This window comes from Styela clava, chromosome 13 (genome assembly GCF_964204865.1).
Source record: "Styela clava chromosome 13, kaStyClav1.hap1.2, whole genome shotgun sequence".
Lineage (NCBI taxonomy): Eukaryota > Metazoa > Chordata > Ascidiacea > Stolidobranchia > Styelidae > Styela > Styela clava.
The window spans coordinates 2,867,393-2,886,903 of NC_135262.1; the positions used below are offsets into that span (position 1 = coordinate 2,867,393).

Genomic DNA, 19,511 nt, shown 5'->3' on the forward strand with positions numbered 1-19,511 from the left:
ACATTATTGATGTAACAATATGTCAAAAGGTTTTTCTGATTAATTTTATGACAAAACAACACGGAGTGCGATTTCTTGATTACTTTCAGAATATGATGCGGGCCACAGATAATGAAGCTGGGCCTGGGTTTGGACCACCCTGATTTAGACAGTATTCATTTGCTGCTTTTCCTTTGTATGAGATTTCCATTTCTGAGTCTGTTTTTGTGCCTTTGATGGTGAAAGAGATTCTAAAACTCATTTTATTGCATTGTCGGTATTAAATTTTTCCCAAAATGCCTGTTTTTCGATCTTTTTCATCTAAGTACTAAAATTCTTATATCTTTCAGTTTTAAATGTTAGTGTATGAAAATACAATTGATTAGCTTGGTTGTAAAGCAATACTTCTTCATCTCGTCATCTTCTGGATTCTTTGACACTAGGTGGCACTTTTTTGTGAAGAGCTAAGCAGGTGAGGACATTTTTAAAGATTCATTTAGTTATAGTTTATGATTATTTGACTATGCTCTAAATTTCGTTTTTCATTATTTTTGAATATTAATGAAGATTATCATGATTATCATGATGTTTAATTTCAGTGTAATTTTCATTTTTTTTTGTAATGCAAGAAGGTTTCAATTGTTTTATTCAATTATTAAAACAATGAAGACTCATTTACTATTAAGGTCCCATTTATAGGGACAAAATGGCTCAAATTTGATTAAATTAAATTGCCAAACAAAAGTGAATGATTCTTAAATTTATATTATTTCGATAATAAATTATTTTCCAATTATTTCACACATTTCTCGAAACTGAATTTCTCGACACCTCTATCAGAATTTCTTTTTTTTGAGTAAATTTTGTTCAGTTTGAAATTGAAAACGTGTCTTTTTTCAGGACCTAACCATCAAAAATGTTCAAATTTTTAATGAAAAAATTTCAAGAGGACGTGTTGTGCACTTTAAGCATCATTATTAATAATAGAAGAACCAGATTTTTATTAACTAGACTTTTAATAAGCAAAAAGTTTCTAAATTTCTTATAACACATTCTTTAATAAATAGCCATTGATACAAGCTTTTTATTTGGATATACCGTTTAGACGGCAGACATAGGTGTGTCCGGATATAGTTTGTCAATATTTGCAACACTCGAGAGTTATCTGGTGTCAAAGAGAGTACTTTGCGGTCTACTTGAGTTAATTATATTTCATGTACTTTAGATTTAGAACAAGTATTTTCAATTGCTATAATATCATAAATCAATTATACAATTATTATTCCATGTTTTTTAAATTATGATATAATTTATGGAATTTATGAAAATTTGTTTACTTTTGAACACTTGAATGATCATGGATTTTACATACCGGTAATCATTATTTTTAATTTACTAATTTTTACTTAATCGATTCAATTTTCATGTTGAAGGCAACATTTTTTAAAAATTTGAGCAGTAGTTCATATACCTTGGGTTCTTCATAATTTCTTTGCTTTCTTAGGAGTTTCTTATGTGTGAGTGCTTGGAAACATACTATAATTTTTTACAATATTTGATATAGCCTATTACATTTATAGGAGTTTTTTTTATATCTTCACTCAAACAAGGATATCTATATAATCGGTGTCTACTCACCTCACCTTACCTCAGAGTAAAGATATGTAATTAATGCATTATTAGACTAACAGATTATCTTATCTAGAAAGACAAATTCCGTGTTCAAGAAGTCTCACTACTAGATACAATATTTCTTTATAACATATTGATTTCTTTAATTTTTAATTTTGCAAGCTCTCACGAGGAATTGTTTAAAACCATAAAATGTCTGTTTCTTTAGCCAAGATGGAGCCGTTTGAAAGAGAAGTAAGTTTTTGTTGTGTCACAATATCATCTCGCATGCTTCGTTGTGATGTCATAGTAATGTCAGCTTCTGCTAAGGGTGACATTAGTCTAACATAAATTCACATTAAAAGACATTGCAAGTTTAAACTTTGGGCTTCCATTAGAATTTTTTATCCATTTTTTTTCTAGTAAATATGCTAAAAGAAAATAATTTACTATTTTGAATACTTTTTGTATTTTTGAATTTCGTCATAAGCACGGCAACAGAATATTGATTCTATTATTGATTTTGTAGTGAAAAAACAAGTTATGATGAAGCGGAGGTTTTATTGATTGGTTTTCCACAATTATAAGAACTTAATTATCTAATTAGCAAACCAGGAATTTCTAATCTCAATTACGGTATGTAGAATCACATTATTAAAATTAAAATATATCTAATCATTTTTAATATCAAGAATTAACTTTTTAGAACATAACTAATTTTGAATATATTCCAGTTTTTGGTTCGCTTAGAGCAGGGGTGTGCAACAGGTGGCCAACGGGCCAACAACTGACCCGCCAACTGAAGCCGAGTCATTTAGTGTGAGCCTTGTCAACACTTAGATTTTTCCTCATCAAGCATAAAATCCTAATCACTCACATGAATAGAAATTGTCTTGTCACTGGGTTAAATATTGCATTGTGATAATTTTTTGTCGGAATTCATATGGAATACTAATTTTTTTGTGTGGCCCAACTTGAGGTTCCAATGTGCCCCGACGACAAAATATGTTGAACGACCCTGGATTAGAGCAAGTAATCATAATCTTCATATGCTGTCATGGTTTGGGTGTGCTCGTTTGTTGCTTTTGGTGTCCATGCCGTTAATAAATATTCCAAATATTTACGGTAAAGAAACTAAGGAGTTTATCAAATCAAATATACTAAATTTAGGGGGCTCCCGAAGTATGCGAACCAAGATGGCGGACATCGGAATGTAATATGTGTACTAGGTTAGGGTTAGGCCATAATTTTAGGTATAAATGCTACGGGAGGCTCTTGGCTAGTCTTCGAACGGATAATAGGACTAAAATAAGGAAAATTGGAGAAAAATTATCGCCTAGCCCTAACCTGTTACCCATGTTACGTTCCGATGTCCGCCATCTTGGTTCGCAGACTTCGGGAGCCCCAAATTTAGACCAGTGGTTCTCAAACATTTTAGGCCGCCCCACATATAAATTTTAGAATTTTTTAAGTCTCGCGCCCCACCTCAAAAATAACTACCGGTAGCTAACAATAAGCTACAATTACAAATAACAGTTAGAAAGTATGTTTTGTTCGAAAAACACGTTGAAGATATGTGGATAGAACATTTAAATATCCAGAATGAGAAAAAGTAAGGTAAATAGACAAAATAAGGCGGGCAAGATCAAATTTAACAAATAATTTTATTTCAATTAGCCACATGCCCCCTCAAAATATTGTCTACGCCCCTCTTTTGGGGTGCGTCCCACTGGCTAATTTCCACTGCTTTAGAGAGCATATACATTTTGGTTCGTTTTGAAGCAACTTGTATCATCAATCAAATGCTTTTCATGTTGCAGATTTCAGCTGTCATTGTTTGGTGTGCCTTTCTGCTGCTATTAGTAAATATTCTTAATCAGTCTTTAAATAAAAAATTACTTTTTATTTATCAAATTATTAATTTTTGATTCACTTGTTGCCAGGTATATGTTGTCAAGTCAGCTGGTATTGTTCTGTGTTGTTGCCAGTTTCTATGTATTTTACTGTTCCAGTTTTTTAAAATGCATATTGCTGTTGTTGTTGATATTTGTTTATTAGTGATGATATGTGTAGGTTTTGTAATTTTTCCATCTACTTATCTGTGCCAAACATAGCTTGTCTGTGCTAGTTAATTATGTCAAATGTGTCAGTTTGGCTCATACCTTGATTTTATTCAAAAACTATTTTGAAAATTTATAAATCAAATTCTGCGCTCTGCACATATCCATAAATTCCCTTTGCAATGGTAAAAATTTCTGGATTTCATGGACACCCTGTGTTACTCCCAAGAGAGGAAGGATTTTAAATGTGTGACAATAACCACATGCTGTGCTCAGTAGACTGTAATAATAGTGTTCACCGTGACGGATTATTCAAGACTTGCTGGTTCTGGATGTTGTTGTGGCATTATTTGATCAATCATTTCCCAAAATGGGTTGGGCTCCACAGAAAAATTCACACAAACTTTCTATTCTGTTGTGAGATTACGTTATTCCTGCATGTCACTTCAATGCTATCTCATCCAAGCATCTTTGTGGCAACTGTTACATACAGAAGTAGGAAGGTAAAAAGGAGAAAGGACTGTGCACAATATGCAATACACAACAGTTCAATAAACAATATTCTGCTCCCTACCCTACATATCTGCATTTTTGCACATTGGAAATCCATAGAAATCATATTTAATAACGTAATAAGGTTCAGATAAACATTATGGAGATGTTCATACATAGAATTTTTGGCGCTCCAGAAGTGTGTGTACCAATATGCAGGTATCTAACTAATATTGTTGTGTAAAGTGAATAAACCCTATGGGCAGAGGTATATTCACTTGGCTAACAAAGACAGTCCTTGAACTCGTGTTAGAACTAAAATAAAAAAAATCGGAATAAAATCATGGTCTATCCCCAACCTGGTACACACACTATGGCAGTACCTAATTTTTAACTTATCCAATTGGTTTGACATATATAAGAACAGATTTATTCAGAATTGTCCCTTTCCTCATGGAAAAAGATAGTATTCATTACATCATCAAAAAGCTGAAATCATTTTATTAATCCTTGGGGAACACTGCTCTATTTAACAATGTAACAATTAAAAAGTGTGTGACTATTCCCATAAGGGAGATGACATAAAGCTATTGGTGACATATTTTATATTGTGGTAGAGAAACTGATTGGCAAATAATACAAAGCAAGATATTTCACATTTCATATATTATGTGCTTTGTTTTACACTATGGGAATGAGTACATGTCATTTTGTTTGATTGTTGTTCTGTTTTATTGTAACAAAAAGTGCTTCATTTATTCTACTGGGCTAGTCGTTTTTAAATTGACAGTAGTTAAGGATTGAAGTATTACCTAGAAGTCTATTACTAGTACTTACATTCTTCCATAATTTCTCTGGACTCATTTTTAGACTTCAATGCCAACATTTTAATTCTAGGCGTGGTTTTTCAAAACATATTATCTTTTTACATATTTAATGTATTTATATTGGGCTGTGTCCAGATTGAAGTAATTTTGATGTATGTCTTATATACTGAAATGAATATTTTGGCCATTTTAAATGATATTGGATTTCAGACAGAAAAGAGTTAGGAGTTAGGATTTAGAAAAACATTCTATGTAGTGTGCTTGTCTTGAGCCCTCTTCATTCAGAAATAGTACCAATAACAATATATGTTCCATTTAAAATGAGGCTGTATTGTTTTTAGCTTTTTACACTAGTCATTATGTCATACCTAATTACATACCTTCACTGTGGCCTTGAAGTATTTACATCAGAAGGTGCATTTCTATTCTAAATCGGTTAAACATGGCTTACACGTACACCACACTAGACAGGTCTAACTTATATATACACTACGCTTGATCAAATATAATTATAACAAAACAAAAAAACTGAGACATCGATTTGAGAAAATAGGAATGTTGAATTATTCATGTTCACTCATGAATTCTTTGCTATTTTTTTACTTTCCTTTATCCCTGGTGCAAAATGTGCATGCATAAATAATGCAAAAGCAGTCTGAGAAATTTGGGTTCTGGATGATCTTTGGCCAAGTGTGAAAAGATCAGTTGTTTGTGACTTTTTATAGACTGTAGGAGAAAAACAAAGTTGGCATCGCAGATTACTCATATCTGGTTCAAATCCCCTCACCTAACCAGGGCTGTAATAAACTGGGCTGTCAATGCTGAGGCGAATGTATATATTCTTATATATTAGTGATTGCTTATACAGGTCCTTATTAAGAGTGAAAGTGAAAAACATTCCATGAAAATACAAATTATCTTGAAAACTGTTTGTGCTTTAGTTGACATTACAAGTTTGAGACCCCCGCTCCTAACCTGAATGTATTGTAAGCAAATAAACTATTACACTTCACCATTTTTACAAAATAAAACAACTGGCTCATTCATGATTTTTTTGATTCATGCTTATTTGTATCATTAATATTGATTGTAATATTTGAGACAATAAAGTATTTACTTTAATGCCTGATCCTTCAAAGTTTGTTTGCAACCAGAAGATCATTATTAAATCATAATCCAAAGTAAATGTAAGAATCCCTTGCTAATTATGACATCACCGTTGCTATGGTATTTCAACCATTTCGTGTGAACATCCACCACTGATAGGAAATCATACCAAAACATTGCTTCCTGAAATCCAATACCATCAAGTCAATTAGTCATATGTCTTGATATTGGCCATTAATAGCCCATGTTGGCCTCTAATAAGGATATTCATATTGAAATGAGTTTTTTGCTTTGATAGAAATGCTTATAGAAACCATATTCAATATTAAATAATAATATAATATTTAATATGATTATAATATGATTATTTAAATGCAATCTTTACAATTTTTTTTTTTTTCGTTTTCGATGCCTGATTATCAGAGAAAAAATAGCCCTGTTTAACTTCCAACAATCTAAGATTAGAAAATCAATCAAATGAATGTTCAACACTGAATTATTCTGCTTTATTATATTCAAATCCCATCAATATAATACGGTAATTCCAACAAATTTCGCCATTAAAACCCTGATTAACAATATTTTCAATATTAGAAAATGGGCTATAGGCGTAACCTGACAATATTATATTAACACTAAAAATCAAATTTGTTTGTTTGGATGGAAACCTTCTGTTTGCCTTAAGGAATTTAAGATATGGCAAATAAATAAGGGAGTTGAACAAATATGGTTTTATTGCTGGAATTCCATGAAAAACAAACTTTGCAGACTCAGAAGAATTCTTTGTTTTATAAACATATGGTGACCTAGTTATTGTTGATATTGAGTTTATTTTGGCTCCATAATGGCTCCATAAGGAAATAAAATAATTGACAAAAACAAAATAATTAAAACTGATCACAGAATCGGGAAAGCGAACAAAAACCTGAGTAAGGTTTAAAATGTACATATGTTAGATTGAAAGGTGTTGTCAAAAGTAGTAGTAGGTGACCGGACATTTGAAGGCATGGTTGTGAATGTGAACATACTAAACATTACCCTGGTTTCGCGTTTTTGCATGCTATTGGTTAGTTTTCAGATGTGCTTCTTAAATTTATTTAGAAATCAAATAATGATCATTTTGTCATAAGAGTTGTAATTTACGGTAATTACAGAAATCAAAAATTATTCTAGAACTAGCTGTGATGGACTAAACTAGGCAATTGGAGGGAGGTAAAGATCAGTGAAGCATCCATGGAACATACCTAACTAACTTATCCTAAGATAAACACTTTCATTTCCTTTTAGTGAATATTGAGATTATGCTTAGCTGTGAATCCATATTCATCTGCTTTTATCAATAGAAAAATTTTAAGTGTTCCCCTGGGAATTGCTATAGTAAAAGTGTGCACATTGATAACTCTACTTATAGTGAGTAATACTGGAACAGAGATGTACATATTGGATAAGTAATATCTTAAACTTCTTTAAAGTGAATAGTGATCTATTACCATTTTTGTTTGCTCAAATATGTCTTAGATTTTTCCTGCGTAGCATTTTTTGAGTCATAAATTGAAAAAAATAGATAATTTTTAGATTTTTTTTTGATAAAAAATTGATAAATACCGGTAATAGAAATTTGGCGTTCCGGAAGTGTGTTTACCATTATGGAGGTGACTAATTTTGTTTGCTTATTTTAAATCGAGTTGTGTAAAGGGACTGAAACCTATGGACAGAGGGTATATTCACTTGGCTATCACAGACAGTTCCCAAACTCTTAATAGAACTAAAATAAAGAAAATTGGAATGAAATTATTGCCTAACCCTAACCTGGTACACATACTACATGACTACCGTTTTTATGCTAATCTTCAAAGACAAATTGAAATTATCTAAACCATATTATTCTGATCAAATTTCACCAAACCATTCACTGAACAGTTTGTGAATCTTATTTTTGATTGTCCCCCATCCTATGTCGTATCAATTTCTGTACATAACCAAGGTGAAAGGATGATGTTTCCTTTGAGGGTAATAAAAAACATGAAATTCTGAATTCATATATACTGACATTAAATACTGATAGGCTAACAGCAATTCGATAAGATTATGATCTATTTGTATATGTTTCAGACCCTTTTCATATCGTTGCGGACCCTCTGCATAGGGAAACCCTGTCATAGAGTATTCTCAAATTTCAATTATTTAATGGGAACACTGTTCATTTTCACCATGGGAACACTACTTTTAATTGCGATCTGTAGACTACTTGACATTATCAATGAGGGGCATTAATAAATTATGACAGGACCAAGTATGAGGAATACTTAAAATAAACTCAATACCTATAGATCATGCTTGGTTGATGTTTAATTTAAGTTTCCAAATAGACTGGAATGCCAATGGTAATGATGTAATGCATACAGAAGTACTTGAGCTTACTGTTCTGTTCTGGGCTTTATTTGGGAATAATTGAATGATATTTCACTGCATAATGGATGTATCATCACAAAATATTATTATTTATTGTCTATTTATACTCATTATATTCTATGTGTTTTTTGTTGATCGTTACCCAATTTATAATCTATTCAATGTTTTTATATCGTTTAAAAACAGTGATTTCCAAACTTTTTGAGCTACGCCCGCCCCCTTGTCACTTTTGTCTTGTGTTCTACCTCAAAAATAACTAGCTAATAATAAGCTACAAATACCAGATAGTATGTTTTAGTCAAAAAACATGTTGAAAATACATGGATGGGATGTAAATAATGGAATAAATGAAGTTTTGAAATGTAAATTTCCAAAATAAGGCGGGCAAGATCAAATCTAACAAGTATTTTTATTTTCAATCAGCATCGCCCCTCTCAAAAAATTGTAAACGTCCCCTGTGGGGCACGCCCCCTGTGGGACACGCCCCACTGTTTTAGAATGTATTCGATATTGTGGGTTTTCGGTTTTTGTAACGACAATTTTTGAAATTGTGTGCAGTTTTACCACAGTTCTTACTTTTAGTTGCTTTCTAGAAAAATACTGCTCCTTCACCATTGGCATAACACTGCCACTTGATATTTCGGTCACAACACTGTTGGCCAATTCCATTGACGTTGCAATTTGAAATGCCTATTGAAGATCTAATTTTTCCTCATCTTTTGCCATTAACCTTTTTTCTAGTAGCTTCATCGAGTATACCAAAAATTGACCATGGCAAATAAAAAACTCCTCATTTCCAGTTGAAAGCTCAAGAATGTTCGTTGTATTTTTAACTTCCCACCACATTTTCACGTTTGTATTTTGGCTCGGTTACAACCACAAATGGTATTAAGTCTCCCTTTTTCAATATTGCAAAGTGTTGTTATTTTATTGCAACTGTTTTAGTTATACTGTATGGCTTGAGTAAAAAAATATTTTTAAAATCCAAAATTTGAAATTTTGAATTCAAATAACATTCAAAATAGGAACCAAAACACACAATGAAGTTATCAAGTACATACTTGCGAATAACGTTCACAGAAAACAAAGTAAATTCCTTTATAACAAATTATTTTCATGCTAAACTGGTTCATGTAGATTATATCTTCTGCTAATTATGATGGAATAGTCTGTGTTTCTGTCTAGTAATTATGATACATAATGATATAGTAAACTAGCTGAGGAATTTATTATTTTTCAGTAAATGCAGTTGTTACTGGATAGTATAGCTTCTAATTATTTTTTGCTGACCATTTTAAAAATCCCTTATTTAAAATAGGAGTTTAATAACATTGAAAAATTGAGTGATTTTTAATATCTAGCATCGAGAAACACGCACAGTCGTTGAAAAGACTGCAAAGAATCTAGTCTAATAAACGAAACTGGCATTTCAGGAATTTTTTGTGGTTTTTAATAATACCACTGATTAGATCAAACATTTAGCAATCAGTGAGAATTTTTTTTTTTTAAATTCATGTGCGAGAGGATTGCTGGACTCCTTGTTGCCATAGGGTGGTCACGTAACCGCTGATCTGTTATAGCTTCCTTCACCATCAAGTCCATGCTTCCGAAAACAAATAACTGGCTTACTAATTCCATACCTGACATTGGACTGGTAACCGAACGAGTGGCCATGGTTCGCCATATATGATTAAGCCGTCTTATCGACTAAATCCTTTCCTATCCCTCCCAGATCTTGTCTGGAGCCTAGTTCAGGGCAAAAGTTTGAAGAACCAGTGCAAATGAAGGTTTTGTCATGCTAATCAACTTTCTATGCTTTTGCATTGTTGGACTCTCATGGTACTTCTGGACATAGTACTACCTGACACAGTTTTGATTGAAGGGCGGATTTGACTTTGATAACCATCTGGTTGTATCATTCTCTCCTGTCTATACCAAACTAATTTATTACTTGTTATTCTTTTATTATTGCTATATGCCTGTTGTTTTATTTTGGTTGGCGAAAAAATAAAAAATCTCTCTCTGATAATATTGGTTATTGGATGTGTTTTTTACATAATGACTTGCATCCTGATGATTTGCAATTCTCCAATTGAATTTTTATACCTTCACCACTTGGTGGTGATCTTGAGCTGACATAAAAGCATATTTTTCATGTTTATTCATTGTTCATACATGATAGTTACATTTTATATAATATTCACTTTTCTTGGTTATAATTAGTCTCTCCATCGCGTGTTTGCATCCATATAATAATATTGGTGCATATTATATAGTAATAGATGTCATATAGCAGGGCTACTCAACTATTTTTACCGAAGATCCGCATATAAAACTTCAAAATTATTTGGGTCCGGAAATTATATTCTGGCATCCTTAAACGCGCTTTACCTCGCCCGGCTAATGATTATTAACTAAACAAAATTGCATATTACACTGTTATAGTTCTTTTCATATATATTCAAACTATAAAAGTCATTTTGTAAAAAAAAAATTCAAAAGTGGGGATAATGATCCAAAATAAAGGGCCAGATGCGATCCGAATCAGGTACTCAAAAGGGGCGGATTCGGACCGCGGTCCTCCAGTTGAGTAGCCCTGTCCTATAGTGTGAAATAGATGAGAAACCCTGACGGGTCCATTTGTAATCTGTATTGTTAAACTTGATCTTTGATTATACTCTCTTCGTTAACGTATTTGTGATCAATTTTTTCAGCTGTGCTGGAGTGTAAATGTTTATTCAAGAACAACAAAATAGCATTTTGCTATTATTTTCATTCTGTGTACTAGCAGCTGTGAAAAGCATACACAGAAACACATTTATTAATGCTTCGATGCTTGCTATATTATTTCGATAGCTTTGCTAGATTACAGAACACAACCACATATGTCAGAGTCAAAATTTCATCAAAACTATCCCATGAAACTTAAAGATCATGTATACTAAGCTTTGACTTAGCCAAGGCTTGCACTCACCAATATTTTTCACACTTCACACAGGTGGTATGGTGGCAATTCCGCTATGCTAGAGCCACTAGGCAAATTTGGGCACTCCAGAAGTATGTACACCAAGATGGCACACAACTTGATAACCCTAACCTGGTGCACATACTATGTTCAAGTTGTGCGCCATCTTGGTGTACAAGATGGCACACAACTTGATAACCATAACCTGATGCACATACTATGTTCAAGTTGTGCGCCATCTTGATGCACACACCCCTGGAGCACCGAAGTGGTGGCAAAGTGTACAGCTTTGATTGCATAGCTGGTTCCACAGTTGTTTGCATCATTTTTTTCTACCTTTTTTAGGAGCGTCTCAATGTGACGTCTTTGACTCCAGAACAACTGAAACAGCAAGGATTTGTCGTCGTTGAAGAATCAACCACTGAGTTTAAACCAACAACCTTTCAACAGGTTTCATTTGCGTTAAACTTTGCTACATTATGTTCAGGATAATGCTTTGATGGAGCATTTTTAAAACGTCACTCCAAAAAAAGCCTCTGGATAATCAGCTATAGCTTATGCTCTCGAATTTTTTGTTCGAGCAGTGCCAAATTATCGGGGAAAAACTCGCACCGAACTTACGAGATAAAAAAAAATTGCAGCCTCATGAATAAAACTCAATTTTGTGATTGTTAATGTGTACTGTATGCCTTTATAGGCCTAAAGAACAAAGGTAATGTCAATTTTCCTTCCTCATCTCTGCTTGATTTTCTTTTGAAAATACTAAAAAAATCACTCGTGTAAACTGCAGGTCAAGAAATTGCAGCAAGTGGGTTTTACCACCAGTGCGCCACAGCACCCCTCTTTGGGGACTGCTGGCCTAACTAATATATCTTGGCTATTTGCTTGCAGATTGACTCATCAGGAAAAGGTGAAATCCATCAGTATCGGACAACAACTACAACAGTAACACAGCGAAAAACCACGACAACCAATCAACAGGGTGAACAAAGTATTGTGACATCAGAATACCATTCTTCTGATCCGGTCACACTTGAACAATTTTCGACACCAAGTAATTCTGGAAGTTCATTTGCGTCTTTCCACGGATCTCTATCGCCTCCTGCTGAACAGGTAATTTTTTGTCTCATTTCAGAATTATTTCAAATGAAACCATTTACCAAAATTTGTCAGTGCAACAGACTTGATAAGTTTGCTGCAGAACTACAGCCTCAAAGAAAAAGTCATTTGTTTACAACTACGCATGAATTCAAAATTCATTTTTAAACTCTATTTATCATATATAAACTTAATTATTAAAATGTCAAGGTGTCTGAAATATCAAAAGCTAAACATATAGAACAGTTGTTCTCAAACTTTTTAAGCCACGCCCCCTTTTGAGAATTTGTCGAGTCTAGTGCCCCGCCTCAAAAATATCCAGCTTCACGCCCCCCTCGGAAAAATGTCTACGCCCCCCTTGGAGGGGGCACGCCCCACCATTTGATAACCGCTGCTATCAGAATCATGACTGTTCTTTAAACACTAGAAATTCCTTATTGGTATGATCTGGGAAATCGCTAAGAACTTTGGTATTTTTTGTTTTTTGCAGTCTGCGGACCGTCGTGTCTACATTACTACAACCACACAGAAATCTAGTTCAAACAGTGGCCGAGTGTTTGAGACTGATATTGACGGATCTACTGATGTGAAGGAAAGTTATGTTATTTCAAAAACTGGGGGAATAGAACAGGTACTTTTGAGCATGAATTGTGGGTAGAGCAATGGTTCTCTAACTTTCAAAACCTTGCAAAAATTGTGATAAACTACCAAAAACCTTGCAAAAATGTGGAAAACTTTAAAAAACCATCAAAAACGTGCAAAAATTGGAAAAAAACATCAAAACCTTTAAGATATAACTTCAGTTAGGTCTTATTCACTGCTTCGTCGCTATTTTCGTTATCATATTCACTAGCCTACTTGAAATACGCAATTCTCACATCAAAAAGTTTTTTTTTTTTAATCTGATGGTCAGACATAAAAAGTACTGGAATAAACTGTACAAATTAAAAGAATAAATAAAGCGATGCTTATCAAATCTTCGGCATTTCAAATGTTATTACAAAACTGAATTAGCAGAACAGGTAGCTCAAATCATGACTCTATTAATAATGAGATGGTATAGTAGTTAAAGCAAAAATGCAATGTATTTGGAAAGTGGATTATTGGATTTTGGCCGGTACTTTTTGCGATCGATTTTCTATGATTCTTTTTTCACCTGTAGGGGATGGATTAGAACCTTTACTGAACCAAATAAAAACTATTAGATGGATGATTGTTTTTGGTCTTGTGCGAAATCTCATTTAGAGCCAAAGAGTATACTTTTACAAATAGTTTATTTTAACTTTAAGTTGAATTGCGTGTGACTCCCTATCTTTCCTCTATTTCTTTATGCTGGTGGATACGTATGCATATACTGCAAGGATGCTGTAGCCGGAATAAACATTAATATATCCAGTTAAAGAGTCCATCTGCTCACTAAAAATACAGAGATACATTTGTTGTAGTGTGCAGCTGGACTCTTTAATTGGATATAATAGTTTATTTTAAGATTGTAATTTCATTACTTAATTAACAAATTATTCAAGGCACAACAAATTGTTATTTTGGCAAATGGCTCAATTTTTTTCATCATTTCTGTTTCCCAGAGTCAATATCACACTCAACAACAACAACAGCAAGGACAACAGATTTATAACCAACAGTTTGTCATCACACCTGGTGCTCAGTTGTAAGTAGTAAAATTATCATATTTTGCAATTATCTTCATATTTCTTTTTTGCAGTGGCAGGGGCGCAGTAGGGGCGGGGTGGGAATTGAGGGTCGGAACCCCCCACTTTTGAAATGTAAAAAGGGAATTTTCTATATACCTCCTTTGTATGTATACCCTCCCCCCATTGTGAAATTTCTGGTTAGGGTTAGAACCCCCCTTTTAAAATGGAAAAGAAGGGACTTTTCCGTATACCCCCTTTTCTGACCGTGCAGGCTAACGGATACAGTTCAACTTGCCAGTTGGATATTTCACAACCCCCCCCCCCAACTCTTTGAAAATTTTTGGTTATGCCCCTGTGCAGTAGTTCCCATCCTTATTTACAGTGCCTTGTTCTGAGTGAAGTTAAACCAGACATATTCTAAACTAGCAAAGCTTTCGAGAGCTGCGGAATCTAATTTCATCCATTTTTTCCTTCAAATTCAAGTTTGATCAAGCCATTTTTGTATGGTTTATCTGAAGGTATTGAGTTGATTGTCCTTCAAGAATGATAAAAACAATCTATTCGTTCAAATTAATATCATTTATCAGAGAATCCGGCAGAATTTCCAACTTTTAGAGGAGAAATGGACAAGGTTTTTGGACTGTGGGCCAAAAATTTTGCCGATCTAGATTCTAGACTGGCGGGCGGGCCATGTAAGTGTGACGTAAAAGTTACATTTTATGAACAATAAGGCTCGTGCCAAACTAAATTTAATCACAATTTCAACAAATTCCTTGAACTATATTTAGCTGAAACATTAAAATTAAAATCAGGCGGACCAGATTGAATTACCCAACGGGCCGGATTCGGCTCCCAGGTGGTAGTTTGCCCATGTCAGTTATAGAGGTCGAGATACTGTAAGAGGTGTTATATCACAATCACAAGGATGTCTCTCCTTAGTTTTTTAATAAAATTAACCATCTCTTTACTTCCAGAACTCAAGCAGAAGTTGACAAACTCATGATGGAGGACAGTCAGTACAGCATGGAACAATTTGTTGATACAAGATGGGACAAAGTACAATATGAAGAAGAAGAAGATTTAGACAACAGTTCAGGAAGATTGTTTGAAAGATCAAGAATCAAGGCTCTCGCAGGTAAGGAGAAATGATTTTTTTGTGAGATTTTAGAATTGGGATTTTATTGTGAGTTGTGGCGTAACGTTTTCTAATATGTTATTTATGGAATAGCTAGGCCTTATCTCTAGAACAATTGTTCTCAAGGCTATCACAGGTAAGGAGAAATGTTTCTTTTTTGTGATGTTGGTTTATAAGTGTGGCTTACTGTGAAGCAATGTTTTCGGCGCTCCAGAAGTATGTGTACCAATTTGGAGGTACCGGTAACTAATTTTGTTCGCTTACTTTACATCCAGTTGTGTAAAGGGGCTGAAACCTATGGGCAGGGGTTATATTTACTTGGCTAACACAGACAGTCCTCGAACTCGTAATGGAACTAAAATGAGAAAAATCGGAATAAAATTATGACCTAACCCTAACCTGGTACACATACTTCGAGTGTACCATGTTTGGTAAGATGATGTTATTCATGGAATAGCATCATTTTGATTCAATAAAGTTGGCATAAGCCTTAAGCCTATAACAGTGGCTCTCAGGGCTCCTGCCGGTAAAAAGAAATGTTTCTTTTTGTTATGCTTGTTTGATTGCGACGCAAATTTACCACGATGATGTTATTTATAGATTAGCAATAGGTAATTTTGTAAAGATAGGCTGTATCCTTTGAACTCCAGTTCTCAACCAGTGAGCCATAGTGACATTTTGACATGGGCAACAGACATTCAAAAATTGGGCCACAAAAAAGAAAAGGTTGTGAACCACTGCCCTAGAGTATATTGTGAAATTTATTGGGAACAGGCAATACTTATGTTAAGCAAGATTTTCCATGTAAAAATAGAAATTTTGACAAGAAATGCCTCAATAATCATACACGGTAACAAATATTTTTTACCGTGAAAGAGTTATTGCTAATACAAATGAGAAACTAAGAGCTCATGTAAAAAGGTGGAAAAATTTATCAAACTGGTTTTTCATGTACAAAAATTTAAGTTCATGTATCATCTTATCACAATGTATACTATGATACACAAGAGATTACATTTTTTCATAAACCGTTAAAATTGCTAAATCAAAGTCAAATCAGGTCAAGTGTAATTTCTCCTTACTCTTACAAAATCAATATGTCAGCGAATAAGGGATTAGTGTTTCACAACAGTATGTTTACCTTTTAAACATCATGACCTGTTCTCTTGCTAGTCTAGTATTTTGCTGCTGTTAGCTAGATAGTAAAAAGATCTCAGTTGTGATATTTTGTTTTCACTTAGCTTGATAGATTATTATTTCCAACGAAAATTGTTTACCTTGTTAGTCCAATGTTCTTCCAGTATGTTGCTTAGGCCTGTATGTTATGTGTGCAGATTTTACTGTATTAGGTAAAAATATCTAATGATATAAATTCTGTATATTATATTATTTCCAAATTAGTATTAATAAACTTTGTTATTGGCTTGCAGTATAAGAAATATTTTCGATATTGTGATTGATATCAGATATGGAATAGGTATTCTTCAATTTGTTGTTATTGTGTCCTGTTTTTACCGTTTAGGGCAATAGTTTTTCTTCAGCAGCTCTCTAAGTAGCTGAATAAATTTAGAGTAAGCATTATGTTGTCTGTGTTATAATATTTCTCAGTGTAAAGGGGGTATTCCACTTGGTGAATTAGCATTTTACATTGAAAATTGTGCGGTGCTTTCTTGGCCTGTCTTGTCCATCTTCCTAGTCTAGATTTCTAACTACTGTTAGTTATGTTGCAGATAGATTTTAAGTACCGTAAGCGTTGTTTTGCCTGTCTGTATGATACTAATTTCTCACAAGAAGTGGCATTTTTGGCTTGTAGTATTTATCATATTTTTTGGCTTTAAATGGTAGCAGATATTGGATTAGTATTAACAGTACAATTTCATTTTCTTCAATTCAATATTGAGTTGTGTTTTTTGTTTTTGAGATAGCAATTTTTCTGGTATAGTTTTTCAGGTATTTTTTCCACAAGGTATTTGAATATGTTTTATTAAGTATTGGAGAGGGTTAGACAAGTCAAACAGGCTAGAGACCGCGATATATGGTTCCAATCGCCTTTTGAATGGATTGCCATATAGAGACTAGGTTATAAATAGGGATATATGACCCTTATCATTATTGATATTTGGATGTTATATAACCAGCAAGAAATAGGGATACTTATACGTTCTCAAATGCCATTGAACTGCCTTACACACACTTCCCGATTGGAACACACGACTGATTAATTTACTCATTGATATAAGTATTTGTTGTTGCTTTTTTGTCGTTCTACATTTCGCTAGCTATAATGGCAAGTTAGTTAGGCAGGCATTTAATTTATCAGAAACAGGGATGAATATAATATGGCCTCTACCACCATTAACTTCTACGGGCAAAGTTCGGTCCGCGAGCCGCCGCACTTCAATCTGGCCTGCCTAATGCTGCCACAACCAAACTAAAACCAGATTTTGATGTTTTGCTAAAAAAAGTTCAAGGAATTTGTTGAAATTGCGATTAAATTTAGTTTTGGCACAAGGATTATTGTTTTCCACCTTTGCTTTGTAACACTGAATACCATTCATAGAATGTAACATTTTACGTCACACTTTCATGGCCCTTTGGCCCCTGGTCCCCTGTTATATGGTTGCAAATGCCATTTGAATAGCCTCCCTTCATAAAGGGGTATTTGGCTGCTATACACACATATCCCGGCTTCACATGCTATGCAAACATAGCATTTGTTAATCAGTAATATAACGGCACTTTTTACAACGTTACTTCGAAATTATATTCTTACTAAAGAGAATTTAATATGTTTGTTCTACGATAGCTGAGCTGTAGTTTATTGGTTTTGGCTTAGCTGCCTGTAATTATGCCTTTTCTGTGGGTGTACCCTTGACTGATGTGCGCATGCTATTGAGAAAATAAAGAAAGTTTTCGTCCAATTACTATTTGTCAACTGGGAGCGCTTTTTAAATTTGATTAGCTTTATTATGATGCTGTATATTGAGCAGGTTGGCGCTTCATTTATTTCTACGCCAAAGAGCACTTTGAAATTTATCTTTCATCGTTTAAGCTGTTCAATTTTTTAAATTTTAACTTGTTCTTCAATTTAATTCATTCTATGCTGATTTTTTTGAATTAGTTTTCATGATTTTCATAATTATCCAATTCACCTTTTCCTCTCTAAATTAAGTCAGAAATCCATTTTAATGGCTCTTCCATGGCGTATTATTGGTATGCCATATAGACAGCAGGTTAGGGATAGGTACACGGTTCAGATCACCATCTTCATTGCCTCTTTCGCTATTAGGCAGTCATATAGATGGCTTGTTTTTGTAGCAAGTACAAGATAATGTACTGCCAGCAAGCAGTTTGTGTATTGAACTTGTTATTATTATCACTGTGCAGTTAGTCCACAAACCAAGAACACCGTAAGAATTTTTTTCCTTTGATTTGAGCAAATCGAAACTAAGTTGTGATGTCATACATACTCTAAATGTTTTCAATATCACGTTACATCGGTAGTTTGTTTGTCAAATACATAACACATTTTTATAATTTTATAATTTTATCGCTAATAGCAAATAATTTACCACCCCTAAATTTCAAAACACTTCCCTAAAATGAAATCTGGTAAACATACTGGCCAATTAGAACTTAGTATGCATGTCACACATAGAATAAATGTTTTCAATATAACTTTAAACCAGTAGTTCGTCACAAAAAAGGCGTTTCATTTTGAATTGGCGAGTTAAGTACTGGTGTCAACATGGGACAATAGCCGACTATTCTTTAATGCTAAACCAAGCGAGACCGGTTCTTTATTGAGAATAATAGCAAGTTATTCGCGCCCAGAGTGTCATGAGGGCTCTTGTGTTGAGTCGAGGGGCGTAGTGCAGTGTAGATTACAGGCCTAATGATGCTAGGGATGGACATAGCTCTGTATAGTTTAGTATTCTGAAATTGACAACCGTAAATTGTTCAATCCCATAGTGTTTTTGCACTTAGTAAGTTAATGAATGTCTTCTCTATATATTTTGGTATTCTAGAATTGTATCTTGCACCGAACTTTATTTTATAATTGTGTAAAAAGATGTATTTTGTATAAAAATTGTTACTTGATCACTCTAATTAAAAACTGACATTTTTTCTGTATAGTTTAGTATCATAGAATTGTATCTTGCATTTAATTTT

At 33.7% G+C, this 19,511-nt stretch overlaps 1 protein-coding gene across 5 annotated transcripts in view; it reads left to right on the forward strand.

The window, feature by feature from the left end:
- The first annotated feature begins 324 nt into the window (after positions 1–324).
- LOC120332889 (spectrin beta chain, non-erythrocytic 1-like) overlaps positions 325–19,511 on the forward strand; it is an 88,528-nt gene continuing 69,341 nt past the window's right edge. For 2 of the 5 annotated variants that reach the window (XM_039400219.2, XM_039400221.2), the window contains exons 1-7: positions 335–451; positions 1,774–1,845; positions 11,799–11,903; positions 12,345–12,566; positions 13,042–13,182; positions 14,138–14,220; positions 15,178–15,338. In XM_039400219.2, the coding sequence (XP_039256153.2) occupies positions 1,804–1,845; positions 11,799–11,903; positions 12,345–12,566; positions 13,042–13,182; positions 14,138–14,220; positions 15,178–15,338 (754 nt within the window). In that variant the 5' untranslated portion in view covers positions 335–451; positions 1,774–1,803. Of the gene's footprint in view, positions 452–1,773; positions 1,846–11,798; positions 11,904–12,344; positions 12,567–13,041; positions 13,183–14,137; positions 14,221–15,177; positions 15,339–19,511 lie in introns of all 5 variants that reach the window. The other 3 variants (XM_078119200.1, XM_039400225.2, XM_078119199.1) reach the window with 2 other exon arrangements.